Here is a 14,101-nt window from a genome sequence, read left to right on the forward strand (position 1 = left end):
ATGGATGGATGGATGGATGGGTGGATGGTTGGTTGGATGCATAGTTGGTTGGTCTGGGGTCTCCACCCACCAGCCCTCCAGGGCGCAAAGGGAAAGTGAGGCGGGGCAGCTGTCCCATCCGAAGCTCCGCCCCTCCCCGCCCCCGCAGCGTCTTCACGTCGGCAGACTGCGCCGCTCACCTGGTGGCCTCCCCTTTAAGACGTGCTCACCTGGGTGCTCACCTGCGCGCGGGCGCTTCCGCAGGAAGAAGGAAGCGGCGCCACCGTCGCCTCCAGGCCCTCCCTCCCCACCAGCCAGGTCCACCGGCCGCCACCATGTCCGCCTCGGCTGTCTTCATCCTCGATGTCAAGGGCAAGGTGAGGCTGGGCGCAGGGAGTGGGGAACGGACAGGTGAGGCTGCACCCTCCCGGACCCAGGGGCGGCCCCTCCTTGCAGGCAGCGAGGCCCCGGAAAGCTCTGGGGGCGTGGGGACACCCCTCCCCCAATCCCTGGGAGTCCCGCGTCGAATCCCACCTCCACTGTTCACTAGCCGCGTGTCTGAGGCAAGGGGCTTCTCCTCTCTGAGCCTCAGTCTCCCAGTCCGTACAAATGGGAATAACAGAAGTCCCCACCCAAGAAGAACGAATACAACCTTGTGCGTGTATACCACCTAGCACAGTAGCCCTGCTGCAAACATTAGGCGTTCAATCAATTGAAATTATTATTTCTGTCACCATCATCATCCACAGTACTAATATTTGGGAAAGACAGCAGGGGCCGGAGACCCTAATTCCCCTTTGGGGCTGTCTTGTCCCTTTCTGGTGCCCCCTCCCATTCATCTTGTCATTCAGTAGCAATAATAACAGTGGCGGTGAAAATAATATGATAATAATCATAGTGGGAGCTAAGGTGTGTGAGGACCTGCGGGTGCCCTCTCTGTTCTAAACACTGGACTAAACAACCTCACCAAGTAGGTATTATTATTATTGACCGCTTGCCGCCTGCCAGGCAGAGCTATATGAACTATAAGAGATATATGGATATAATTGTTTCTTTTCTTTTTTTCTCTCTTTCTTTCCTTTCATCGTCCCTACCGCACCGATTTGGTGCATATGGAGCCTGGCTTGAGAGCAGGAATTCTGGAGCCGGGGCATCTTCGTTCAATTCCCAGCTTCCTCACTTACTATGGGCGTGGTTCATACCTCAGTTTCCCCGTCTGTAAAATGGAGATGGTGATACCACCTACCTCATAGGGTTGTGGTGACAACAGAATAAATCAGCAGGGGGCTTCCCTGGTGGTGCAGTGGTTGAGAATCTGCCTGCTAATGCAGGGGACACGGGTTCGAGCCCTGGTCTGGGAGGATCCCACATGCCGTGGAGCAACTGGGCCCGTGAACCACAACTGCTGAGCCTGCGCGTCTGGAGCCTGTGCTCCACAACAAGAGAGGCCGCGATAGTGAGAGGCCCGCGCACCGCGATGAAGAGTGGCCCCCACTTGCCGCAGCTAGAGAAAGCCCTAGCACAGAAACGAAGACCCAACATAGCAATCAATCAATCAATCAATCAATCAATAAATCTTAAAAAAAAAAAAATCAGCAAACAACCAGGCTTTAGTAGATGTCAGTGAGGGCTCTAGATGCTCTAGCTGTCATTATCACGTGCCCATTTTGCAGAGGAGGAAACTGAGATGCAGAGAGGCAGAGCCTTGCCCACACCCCCTCAGCCAGCAAGTAGGGTCAGAGCTTGGCACTCTGATGCCCCCGGGCGTAGAGTCCCTGGATCCCAGCAGTGACCAGACCTTCTCTGCCCACCCTCAGCCCTTGATCAGCCGCAACTACAAGGGCGATGTGGCCATGAGTGAGATTGAGCACTTCATGCCTCTGCTCATGCAGCGGGAGGAGGAGGGCGCCCTGGCCCCACTGATGAGCCACGGCCGGGTCCACTTCCTGTGGATCAAATACAGCAACCTCTACTGTATCCGGGGCCACGGGAGGATCCCTGAGGGCCGGGAGTGGTGGGCAGCTCAGGCCCAGAGGTGGTGGGCTGGGACAAGAGGTGCACAATACAGCAGTGGCTCAGGCTGGAGGGTGAGGGTTCAGGGTCTGTGCTCCATTGGAACCCTCCAAAATGGCACCTTTTCCTTAACCTCGCTGCCTGCAGTGGTGGCCACCACGCTGAAGAACGCCAATGCCTCCCTCGTGTACTCCTTCCTCTACAAGACAGTGGAGGTAGGTCCTGGCCTTCCATTGGCCGGCTGGTCTGTCTGTCTACCTGTTTTGCCCACCTTTTTCGGAATCCATCTCTCCTAGGAAGCTTTCCCTGGGGGTGTCACCATCAAAGTCCCATCACTCTGTGTTCTCATTAGCTGCTGTGGGATCATCTCGCCCTATAGGGTAGGAACCAAGGAGGTCTCCGGTGCTCAAATCTGAACCAGAGGGAACTGGGTTCCAGACCCAGCTCCCCCACTTCCTGGCTGTGTGACCTTGAACAAGTCACTTCTCTCTGTGCCTCTAAACTGGGTTTAGTCCTGCCGCAGGGTTGTTGTACAAATTAATCAAATTTGTACTTCTAAAGCACCTAAAACAGTGCTCAGTATACAGTAAGTGCTCAATAAAGGTCTGGTATTATTGTTAGCATTACCACTAATGTTGTATCATACTATCATATAGTAATTTATTGAGCCCTTACTATATGCCATTCTCATTGACTGAGAAAGTGCTCAGTAAATACTTTTTTTTTTTTTCCTTTGGTCGCCGTGCGGCTTATGGGATCTTAGTTCCCGACCAGGGATCGAACCCACACCCTCGGCAGTGAAAGCACAGAGTCCTGGACTTCCCTGGCCATCCAGTGGTTAAGACTCCGTGCTTCCACTGCAGGGCACACGGGTTCGATCCCTGGTCAGGGACCTAAGATCCCGCATACCACACGGTGCAGCCAAAAAAAATTCCTAGTAAATATAATATACTTTGACAAACAAGAGATCTGTATTGATTTGTCTCCTCCCTGCCAGGCAGAGGTGGGGACACAGCTGTGCATAAGACAGGCACGGTCCCTGCCTATGCTGAGGAGTTAAAGGGCAAGAAGGAGGGACTTCCCTGGTAGCACAGTGGTTAAGAATCCACCTGCCAATGCAGGGGACACAGGTTCGAGCCCTGGTCCGGGAAGGTCCCACATGCCACAGAGCAACTAAGGCTGTGCGCCACAACTACCGAGCCTGTGCTCTAGAGCCCGCGAGCCACAACTACTAAACCCGTGCGCCACAACTACTGAAGCCCTCACGTTCTAGGGCCCATGCTCCGCAACAAGAGAAGCCACTGCAAAGAGAAGCCCGTGCACCGCAGCAAAGAATAGCCCCCGCTCCTACTCTCCGCAACTAGAGAAAGCCCGTGCACAGCAACAAAGACCCCAAAAATAAATAAATAAATAAATAAATAAATATGTATATAAAAAAATAAAGGGCAAGAAGGAGATTCAAAGGGACATTGTGATAACCAGTGACTGGGGTGCTAGTCTCACCCTGATACTCACAGGGGTCGAGGGATAGTGGTGGCTTCACTGAGGAGCTGAGGCCTGTCACAAGGAGACTGCTGTGAGGACAGTGTCCTAAGCAGTGGGCATAGCATGTGCACAGGCCCTGAGATGGGAACAGAAAAAAGGCCAGAGAGGCTGGAGCAGGATGAAGGATGGGGTTTCCAATGCTGGGTGACTGACAGGTTCTCTGCTGTGGTGATACCTATTAATCCCAGGGACTCCCATCGTGGGGTCCCCCAAGTCCCAAGGGCCCCTGGATAGAATTCAGGGAGTCCATGAACTGAGACGTATTTCTGTGTAACAGTTTTCCTTTGCCATCTTGCGGGTTTTTTTGTTTTTTTTTGTTTTTTGCTGCGTGGCGCGTCTTGGCTTGTGAGATCTTAGTTCCCTAACCAGGGATGAAACCTGGGCCCTTGGCAGTGAAAGCGCAGAGTCCTAACCACTGGACCGCCAGGAAATTCCCATCTTGTGTATTTTATTTCATGCATTTACAAACCTTGTTCTGAGGTGGGTCTGTTCCAGGAGGGCAGAGACCCTGTTGGCTTTGTTCACCATTAATATACCGACAGTGGTATACAGTAGGCGCTCAATAGTTGCTTGTTGGGTGGCTGGCTGGGTGAGTGGGGACTCAGCCCACAGCTACACCAGCCACACCTCTGTGGATGTCGGTCTCCCTGAACCCGCAGGTATTCTCTGAATACTTCAAGGAGCTGGAGGAGGAAAGCATTCGAGACAACTTCGTCATCGTCTACGAGCTGCTGGATGAGCTCATGGACTTCGGCTTCCCACAGACCACGGACAGCAAAATCCTGCAGGAGTGAGTGGGCCATGGGTCAACCACAGGGTGGGCCATGGGTGGAAGAAAGTTGGGGAGGGCTGGGGAAGTGTCCCTGGGCCTACCTGCTCATCTCCCTGCCTTCCTGCCAGATACATCACGCAGCAGGGCAACAAGCTGGAGACGGGCAAGTCACGAGTGCCACCCACTGTCACCAATGCTGTGTCCTGGCGCTCGGAGGGCATCAAATACAAGAAGAACGAAGTCTTCATCGATGTCATAGAGTCCATCAACCTGCTGGTGAGCCCCTACACCTCTTCCCCACCCCTGCCACGGCCTTAGGGCAGGAGAGTGGGCCCTATGCCTGTTGACCCCCCCATGTGTGCATCCTCAGGTCAACGCCAACGGCAGTGTCCTGCTGAGTGAGATCGTGGGCACCATCAAGCTCAAAGTGTTTCTGTCGGGAATGCCAGAGCTGAGGCTGGGCCTCAATGACCGCGTGCTCTTCGAGCTCACTGGCCGTAAGTTTCTGGAAGGGGGCGCAAGCGGGAGCCTGAGACTTCGTCCCATCACGGGTGGGTGGTACCGAGAGACTTGCAGTCAGTTCTGAAATAGCACTCGCCCGCCCTCTTCTGGTTATGACCAGTACTGCAGCTGCTGGTTTCTTGCACAAACAACTGCTTCATTATTGAGTGCCAGGCGCAAGGACACCATAGTGAAGAAAAAAATCCCTGCCCTCATGGATCTGACATTCTAGCGGCAGTAGGAGACAGAATAGCATCGTATTTAACAACCTGGCAGCAAGAGCCTGATTACCGTAGTTCAGATCCTAGCTCCGCTCCTGGCCAGCTGGGTGACCCTGGGCAAGTTACTCATCCACTCCGGGCCTCAGTTTCCTCATCTGTTAAATGGGGGTGATTGTAGCGGTAGAAAGGGAAGACAAGGATAGGGACTGTGCCCCGGGTTCCAGGGTCGCCCCAGGCTCCAGGATCACGCTGCTAACTCGGCTCCGAGTTTCAGGGAGCAAGAACAAGTCCGTGGAACTGGAGGATGTGAAATTCCACCAGTGTGTGCGGCTGTCTCGCTTCGACAACGACCGTACCATCTCCTTCATTCCGCCCGACGGTGACTTCGAGCTCATGTCCTACCGCCTCAGCACCCAGGTAAGGCAGGGTCAAGCCCCTGGCAAGGGGTGAGAGTTGACCCCAGAGCCTCGGAGAACTCCCTCTTCCTCTGTCTGTAGGTCAAGCCGCTGATCTGGATTGAATCTGTCATTGAGAAATTCTCCCACAGCCGCGTGGAGATCATGGTCAAGGTGGGCCCTGGGGAATAATTACTCACAATGCTGGATCCACCCCTTCATACCCGCACCCCCCCCCCCGCATCAGTCTAACCTCATCTCCTACCTCCCTCCCTGCTCCTCACTTCCTTCCAGCCACGTGGGTCTTCTGGCTGGTTTTCAAACATGCCAGGCATGGTCCCCGGCTGTCCCCTGGATCATTCTGCCCCCAGCCACCCATATATCCACATAGCTTGCTCCTTCACCTCCTTCAGTTCTTTGCTTAAATGTCACCTCCTCAGAGAAGCCCTCCCTGATTTCCTCACCTCCCTTCTTTGCTGTAGTTTTTCCCTTCTTACCACCATCTGACACATGATCTGTTTTACTTATTTACTTTAATACACATATATAAACCATAGAGTGTATTTATATGGTTTAAAGATTAATAATAAACCACACAGCTTATTTGAATGTGCCTGGCTCCACCAGCTCCTCTGAACCCCCACCTGCCCCTCCTCCAATTACTGCTCCTCCTTTGCCCGCAGGTAATCACAATTTTGAATTTCCTGTAAATAATTTCTTTGCTTTTCTTTATAGTTTTGCCACCTGCATTTATAACCACAAATATTTCATTCTTCCGGTTTCTGACCTTTATATCCATGGACTGGAGCTGTATGACTTTTTGTATAATTTGCTTTGTTCAGGTAACATGGATTTTTAAGAGGAATCCCAGCAGCCATAGCTTAGTGCATCCATTTCTGTGGCTGTAGAATATTCCACCGTGAGAATCTTCTGTCCCATTTCTTGCATGGGTTGTTTTCAGTTCCTGGCTACTGTGGTTCACCTTGCCTTGAATAGCCCTGTGCTTGTTTCCCAGTGCCCCAAGCAAGAGCTTTTCCAGAGCATATAGTTAGCCCCTTTTACAGAGCATATAGTTAGCCCCTTTTACAGATGGGGAAACTGAGGCCCAGAAGAATTAAGATGTCATTCATCTAGGAAGGGAGCGGGCACGTTGAACTTGGGTCTGCCTGGCTCAAGAGTCTATGTTCTCAGATTTAACTTTGTTCCCCAGTCTTAGAGTCTTCGGGGAGCTGGGTTGTGGAGTGGACGGTCACGGGGCGGGGGGCGGGGGTGTTGACATCCCCAGTGTCCCCGTCTCTGCAGGCAGGGAAAGTGGAAAGGGCCTTAAAGCTGGTGCCTTCCAGAAAGAACACCCCCTGCTTTGCTTTACCTCCAGGTCCTCTGGCCCCAATCCCACCTCTCATATATTCCCCCCCACCACCAAATTCATAAATAAGAGCAGTCATCATAATTCTAGTCACTGCACATGGACACTTAGAGTCCTTGTGTTAAAAGCTTGTCCCAAGTCACACAGATCTAGATCTGGCTATAATGTTGTAACATCAGTAAGGAGAACATGTGAGGATTGAAAACACAGGCTTGGGTCAAATCCCTGCTGTGCCGGTTATCAACTACGTGACTCGGGCAAAAGCTCTTTCCCTCTGGGCCTCAGTCTTCTCATCTGTAAAATGGACCTTAGGAATGACTCCTACTTTAGAGAATTAGTGAGAGGGCTAACTGCTTGGCACAGGGCCCAGCACATGGTAGGGGGTCAGTAAATGTCAGCTTTCAAATGAAAACTCTGTGACGGGCTGAGGACCCATCAGGCTTTGCAGTCAGAAGCTTCGGCTGTGAGTCTTGGCCAGGAGCCTTTACTTTCTTGTCTGTGAAGTGGGCTGAGAGCAGAGCCTGCCCTAGGGGCTGCTCAAATGAGGGATCTTTTGAACCAGGCAAAGGTGTATGACACTTTCCAAACGGAAGGCACCAAAAGCAGGGCCTCTGGGGGACTTCCCTGGCGGTCCAGTGGTTAAGACTTTGCGCTTCCACTGCAGGGGGCGTGAGTTCCATCCCTGGTCGGGGAACTAAGATCTTGCATGCTCTGTGTGCAGCCAAAAAACAAAACAAAAAAACAAAATCAGGACCTCTGGAGTCTCTCCTGGGTGTGGACCCCGGCTCTGCCACTTGTTGGCTGTGTGTCTCCAGGCAAATGCTTTAACTTCTCTGTGCCTCTGTTTCCTCATCTGGAAAATAGGCTGGATTATGGTCTCCACTTCAGGGCTCTTGATGAGCTGGCACCTGAAAAGGCCTTGGTGAATATTTGCATGAGTGAATTCTTCATGCCCCATGTTCTCTCCACTGACAGGCCAAGGGGCAGTTTAAGAAGCAGTCGGTGGCCAACAGCGTGGAGATATCTGTGCCGGTACCCAGCGATGCCGACTCCCCACGCTTCAAGACCAGCGTAGGCAGTGCCAAGTACATGCCAGAGAAGAACGTCGTTATCTGGAGTATCAAGTCTTTTCCGGTGAGCACCAGGGATGGGCGGCGGATCTGGGGGACCTGCCCCTGCTTCTTGAGGGCAAGGCAGAGAATAAATCAGAGAGCCACCTACGTGTGCACATGGCTATCCTTTGGGGATGATAAAGCTGGAAAGCAGACCAGCATAATAGTTAAATTCTCCCAATCCCAGACAGCTTTGGGAATCCCACTTCCTCTCATGGAGCCTCAGTTTGCCCATCTGTAAAATAGGCAATATCCTGTTACCCACATCCTTGGGCTGCTGGAGGATTGGTCTGTCCCTGGGATATTGGTGGGGCTGTTCATCGGGGCCTGGAAAATGGGAGGTGATCATTAGAAGGTCCCCGACCAGGCTTTGCAGTCAAAAGCTTTGGCTGTGAGTCTTGGCCAGGAGCCTTTACTTTCTGGTCTGTAAAACGGGCTGAGAGCAGAGCCTACCCCTAGGGGCTGCCATGAGAATGGTCTGGGGTATAGAGGGGCCTCTCAGTGTGTCTGATACCTCCATGTGCCCTCAGGGGGGCAAGGAGTACCTGATGCGCGCCCACTTTGGCCTCCCCAGTGTGGAGAAGGAGGAGGTAGAGGGCCGGCCCCCCATCGGGGTCAAGTTTGAGATCCCCTATTTCACCGTCTCCGGGATCCAGGTGAGAGAAGTGGGCAGAGTGGCTCCTCTCCTTGACCTCAGTGGGTTCCCTGCTCTCCCGTCTCTTGGCTTGGATCACCTCCGTTCCCTGGCCTGGCTCATCTCTCCTTTGCAATCATCCTTGTCTTTTCCTGGAACAGTGTTGCCTTTTCTGCTCTCAGCCTGGGTCCCCTCCCCCTCCCCCTCTTACTTTGCCCTGTGCCTAAACTGTGTTGTGTCTATTCCCTTATACTGGGCCATCTTTCCCACTGTCCTGGACCACCTCTCCCCTAACCCTCCCACACACTGTCCTTGCCACATCTTTGCCCTGAGCCATGTTACTTCATTTCTCCCAGCCTGTGCTTTCTTTTTTTTTAAAATATTTATTTATTTATTTTGTTGCACTGGGTCTTAGTTGTGGCAGGCGGGCTCCTTAGTTGTGGCATGCGAACTCTTAGTTGCAGCATGCATGTGGGATCAAGTTCCCTGACCAGGGATCGAACCCTGGGTCCCCTGCATTGGGAGCTCGGAGTCTTAACCACTGTGCCACCAGGGAAGTCCCCAAGCCTGTGCTTTCTTATTCCCTGAAGTTGTGTTATATATTTTCCCCTGGCCCCAGCCAGCTCTCTCCCCCTAGCCTGGGCCACCTCCTTTTATCCCTTTTCAGGTCCGATACATGAAGATCATCGAGAAGAGTGGTTACCAGGCCCTGCCCTGGGTCCGCTATATCACCCAGAGTGGCGGTAAGGCAGCCCAGCTCCCTGGGATGACAGAGACAAGGAGATGAAAGGGGATGGTCTTGGGGCTTTAATACATCCTGTCTCAGAGGGCTCCAAAACTCAACAGGCCTGGCGCCACGTCTACCCTGTCTTTGTCAGTGTGCCACCCTGGGCCTCGGTTTGCTTATCTTTAAAATGGGGACAGTTGCCAGTTCCAGGGTAGTGGTGGTGGGGTTTGGATGAGGGGCTGAACACACAGCACCCCCATCTACTGCCTGGAAGCAGGCTTGTTGCTATGGTTACAGTCCCCATGTTTGAGCCCGTCCTCAGCCTTGTTACATACCTGTAGGGTTGATCATGAGCGCTGGGGAAGGGTCTGGATTTGGGTGGGGGGCCTGTCCCTTTGTCTCCTTTCCCCAATTCTGAGATGGTCCCCGCTCATTGTTTCCCTGCAGATTATCAACTTCGTACCAGCTAGAAGGGAGAAGAAGTGGGGGTTTGAACACGGGCCGTCCTCTCCCCAGGCCCCGACTGCGGACTCTAGAGAGAGAGAGGGAAGATGGGATGCGTGCGTGCGTGCGTGCGTGTGTGTGTGTGTGTGTGTGTGTGTGTGTGTGTGTGTGTGTGTGTGACGGCAGTCCCTGAATTAGCAGTTTCTTAAGGGCTGGCTGGCTCCCAGCCTTTTCCTTTACCCATAGGCTGGGAGGGATGGTCTCCCTGTCTCCAGGCTCCCGCCCCTCCCCCCTCCCATTTTATATGAAGAAATAGAAAAGGGGCTTAAGTCCCCCTCATGAGTGCCTTCTTGCAGTGACCTGCCTTAGGAGGTGTGGGGAGGCCCTCCTCCACAGCTGCTGAGCCCAGAGGCCCGCTGGCCCATTCTGAGTTTTCGGATGACATTAAAAATGAATCTAGCTGCTGTTATGTGTTTCTTGGCTGGGGGCTGGGGGTGCCAGGGCTGTCCCTGAAGTGCTGGGATAAGCGTGAGCAACACATATCCATTTCTCATCCCGATGGTCACTCATCTGGGCCCTCGCAGTTGCCCCCACTTTGGTTCCCAGGGCTCTGGGCTTCCCTCCCCCACGACAGCCAGTTACCATCGTAGCCGCCAGAGGGCGCCCGTTAACTCCTAAATCAGATCATGGCTCCATTCTTTTTAAAAAGTAAAAGTCAAGCGCTCACCGCAGCCCACAGGCCTGATCAACATTACCCCTCCCCCTCACCTATCTGCCCTCACCTCCTGCCCCCTCTCTCCCTCTATACCTCACTCTTCCTGGACTTACTAGGTGTGCTCCTACCTTAGGGCCTTTACATCCGCAGCGTCTCCACCTGGTATGCTTTCCCCCAGATATCCACATGGCTCCTTCCCTCACCTTCAGGTCTCAAATCAAATGTCACCTCCTCCGGGTGGCCCTCTCTGACCTCTCTCTTTCAACGGCCTTCTTTTCCCAAGAGACTATTACTTATCCCGTTTTGTCAGCTCCACAGTGTATATACCATTCTGAAAATATGTAATTATTGTCTTCTCCAGCCCTAAACGGTAGGCGTCCTGCAGCAGGAGGCACCCAGCTTGCTCTCCACTTGGCCGCCTAGTACACAGTAGGTGCTCCGTAAATGTTTGAAGGCCTCTGTTAAGAGCCTCCGACCGCGACTCTCGCCTCCCAGGCTCACCCACGTGGCACCTGCAGCGTGAACTTTCCTCCACGCCCTTGTACTTGCTATGCCCCGGCTGGCCCCATCTGAGCCGAATGTGATTCCTTCCTCACCCACCCCATTTCCACGTTTTATTTTCTTCACCGTGCTTAAGACTATCTAAAATTATTTAGTTTCTTGAATGTGCGCTCCACAGCGCCGGGTTCCTGCACACACAGAACGGTTCCTGCACACAGAGTGAATGAATCAAATAAAGCGCTCAGCCCATTAAGAGCTAATAAATACTTATCGCACGGTAGAACTCCGAACAGGGCGGCCCCAGCCCTGCCTCCTTTTCCCTCGGAGGTGCCGAGGTCCCGGAGCGGCCCGCGTTGCCCTGCTCCTGACCTTTCTCCCCTGGGTCAGTTAAACCGGCCCTCTTTCCCGCCCGCCCCGAGCATTTGAAAAACCGAAAACCCCGCCATTGCCGGCGGTCTACCGGTCGCCGCAGTTCGTCCAATCAGAAGCGGACCCGCCCACGCCGGTGCGCACAGCCCCCCTGGCGACGCGTGGCCATTGGCTGCGCTGGCCGAGTGGGCGGGGCACTACAGGGTCCAGAGCCGGGCAATGCAGCTGGGCTACAACGTAGCGAGTTCTTAAGAAAACGAATCCGCGGCGTTCGGGGGCGGGACCCCGAGCGCGCTGGCTCCGCCCCCTGGCAGACGGCTCGGCTGCGGCGTCGGCGTCTGCTCAGAACAGACCCCGCCCGTCGAGGAGGAGGGAGGGTGAGTTGGGGGAGACCCGGCCCCCAAGGGGCGGGCGCCGGGCCGGGCGCTGCGGGCCTCGGAGGGTTGGGCCCGGGCCCACCGGCCGACAGGGGGAGGAGCCGGCCGGGAGGGCGGGGGTCGCGCAGGAGCCCCGGACTGGCGAGTCGGACCAGGATCCTCGCGCAGGCCGGGGACGCTGTGGGAGGGTTGTTCGGGCCAGCGCTGGTGGGCTCCCCCGCACTGACCGCGTCGGGGTGGGGCGGGGGGCTTCGCAGGCCGCAAATATCGACATGCTGCTGGAGGAGGTCCGCGCCGGCGACCGGCTGAGCGGGGCGGCGGCCCGGGGAGACGTGCAGGAGGTGCGCCGCCTTCTGCACCGCGAGCTGGTGCACCCCGACGCCCTGAACCGCTTTGGCAAGACGGCGCTGCAGGTGAGGCCCGGCCCGCCCGCAGCGAGGGCGAGGCGGGGAGCGGGGCGAGGACCGGGACCCCAGACACCTTCCTTCTTCTCTCCTTGTTCCCGTTGGTAGCCGACTGGGGTCTGTTCCTCCATCGCTGGGCTGACTTGGCTCCCTGATGTCTCCTTTCTTAGGTGGATGGTGGATGGGGTTAGGTTGGGGGAGGGGAGAACTTTCCATCTTTGGAGTATTCCTTGTTCTCTGATTGCGGAGGATTCAGTTTCCTTGGAGAAGTTCGTATTCCTTGGGTGAGGGTTCAGCTTCTTTGGATCCCGGTTTCATGAGGACGGCTCCGGTTTCTTGGAGCTTGCATGGAGGATCCGACCGCAGGAAGAAAGGATTCATGTTTCCAGGGTGTCCCCATTTTCTGGGGGGGTTCTCTGAGAGGTATCCAGTTTTTGGGGGGCGGGGAATCTCCATTCCCGCGGGATTTTCATATTGGCATATTATTGGGGGGATCCCAATAAGAGAATAGTTACAGATTGCATGGGAGTCTCTCTTCCCTTGGGGACATTTACAAAAGGGGAACCCCATTTCTTGAGAGGGTCAGGTACCTTTGGGAGCATCCTCACTATATGGGAGGGGGAAATTCCATGGAGAAGGAGTTTCAAATTCCCTGGCCATCTCCTTTCCCTTGAGGGGGCTGTTCTCTGAGGTCTGTTTCCTGGCGGGGGTTTCATATTTCCTGATGATTTCCCATCTGTGGAGAGAAGTGTCTCTGGTTCCTTGGGGGAGGGTCTCAGGTTCCTTGAAAGTTTCCATGGGGCTATATCCTAGGGGGAGTGTATTATCCTTGGGGGGGGTGACCAGTTTTTTGAGGGTCCTTATTCCCAGATCTTGTTCTATGGGGTCTCAACAGCTGCCTGGGAGTTTATGTTCCCTGAAGTTTCTCGTTCGCTAGAGGACCTCGTCTCTGGCATTCTCTACTCCTGAATGACCCCTCTCTGCAGTCACCCATTTTCCTGGACCTCCTCCTTTGGAGACCCCCTGACCCTCTACCCCCCGAACAGGTCATGATGTTTGGCAGCCCCACCATTGCCCTGGAGCTCCTGAAGCAAGGTGCCAGCCCCAACGTCCAGGATGCCTCCGGCACCACTCCAGCCCATGATGCAGCCCGCACTGGATTCCTTGACACCCTGAAAGTGTTGGTGGAGCATGGCGCTGATGTCAATGCACCTGATGGCACCGGGGCCCTCCCCATCCATCTGGCAGTGAGAGAGGGCCACACGGCTGTGGTCGGCTTCCTGGCTGCTGAGTCTGATCTTCATCACAGGGACGCCAGGGGGCTCACACCTCTGGAGCTGGCAAGGGGGAGAGGCGCTAAGGATCTCATGGACATACTGCAGTGGCACACGGTGGCACCACTGTGACCTGGGGCCACCCACTCCGGCAGCAGGACCCGGCTGGGTTCTGTGTCAGAAGAGGAGGGAAGAAACACTTTCTCCCTTTCTTCCTCCTGCCCACTGCTGAGGGGCACCAGTTTGTGGCTTGTTGGTGTTGATTTCTGGGGTGTGTGTGTTTGAGGTACATTTCTCATTTTTTTTTCTCACCCCTTTTGGTGTGTTGGGCAGAGAAGGGCTCCTGCAGGCAACAGCCACCTAAACGGTTCGGTTTCCTCCACGCCCCGACTGCTGGGGCTACAGACGAGTCCCAAGGGCAGAGCGTTTAAAGCCCCAGCCCTAGAGTGAGGTCATCGCTTCCAAGGCTCCTGGAACCTGTCGACCTTGGCCGGCTGTACCCAGAGAGAGACCTCAAGTGTGCACACTGCTTTCCGGCATGGGGGAGGGGGGAGTGTTCCAAATCAATAAAAGGGTAGTATGAGTTCATTCATATTTTGTTGAAAGCTTGGTTTCCAGTCCCTTGTACAGCGTTAAAGAAAAAAAAAAAGTCTATTTATTATGATTTATGGAAGAAATTGTGTGTGTAATTTAATGTTTTTACCCATTAAATTAAGACTTGTGCATGATCACAGCGCCGGTGGCTTCTGATT

At 54.4% G+C, this 14,101-nt stretch overlaps 2 protein-coding genes across 5 annotated transcripts; both read left to right on the forward strand.

Moving 5' to 3' along the window:
• Window positions 1-227: 227 nt before the first annotated feature.
• Window positions 228-11,415, forward strand: AP1M2 (adaptor related protein complex 1 subunit mu 2). 4 transcript variants are annotated; one of them, XM_036848940.1, is made up of 12 exons: window positions 228-356; window positions 1,797-1,953; window positions 2,140-2,207; window positions 4,197-4,327; window positions 4,438-4,585; window positions 4,680-4,806; window positions 5,300-5,448; window positions 5,529-5,600; window positions 7,768-7,926; window positions 8,435-8,560; window positions 9,206-9,281; window positions 9,713-11,412. In XM_036848940.1, exons 1-12 carry the CDS (start codon window positions 315-317, stop codon window positions 9,733-9,735), a joined length of 1,278 nt encoding a protein of 425 aa, XP_036704835.1. In that variant the 5' UTR covers window positions 228-314; the 3' UTR covers window positions 9,736-11,412. The 4 variants fall into 4 exon arrangements, with proteins under 4 accessions (XP_036704835.1, XP_036704836.1, XP_036704838.1 ...); XM_036848941.1 differs by having other exon boundaries at window positions 5,306-5,448; window positions 9,713-11,409; XM_036848942.1 differs by having other exon boundaries at window positions 265-390.
• Window positions 11,416-11,548: 133 nt separating this feature from the next.
• Window positions 11,549-14,077, forward strand: CDKN2D (cyclin dependent kinase inhibitor 2D). The gene is made up of 3 exons (XM_036848945.1): window positions 11,549-11,671; window positions 11,929-12,084; window positions 13,122-14,077. Exons 2-3 carry the CDS (start codon window positions 11,944-11,946, stop codon window positions 13,479-13,481), a joined length of 501 nt encoding a protein of 166 aa, XP_036704840.1. The 5' UTR covers window positions 11,549-11,671; window positions 11,929-11,943; the 3' UTR covers window positions 13,482-14,077.
• The last annotated feature ends 24 nt before the right edge of the window (window positions 14,078-14,101 follow it).

Source organism: Balaenoptera musculus, chromosome 3 (genome assembly GCF_009873245.2).
Source record: "Balaenoptera musculus isolate JJ_BM4_2016_0621 chromosome 3, mBalMus1.pri.v3, whole genome shotgun sequence".
In the NCBI taxonomy this organism is placed as follows: Eukaryota; Metazoa; Chordata; class Mammalia; order Artiodactyla; family Balaenopteridae; genus Balaenoptera; species Balaenoptera musculus.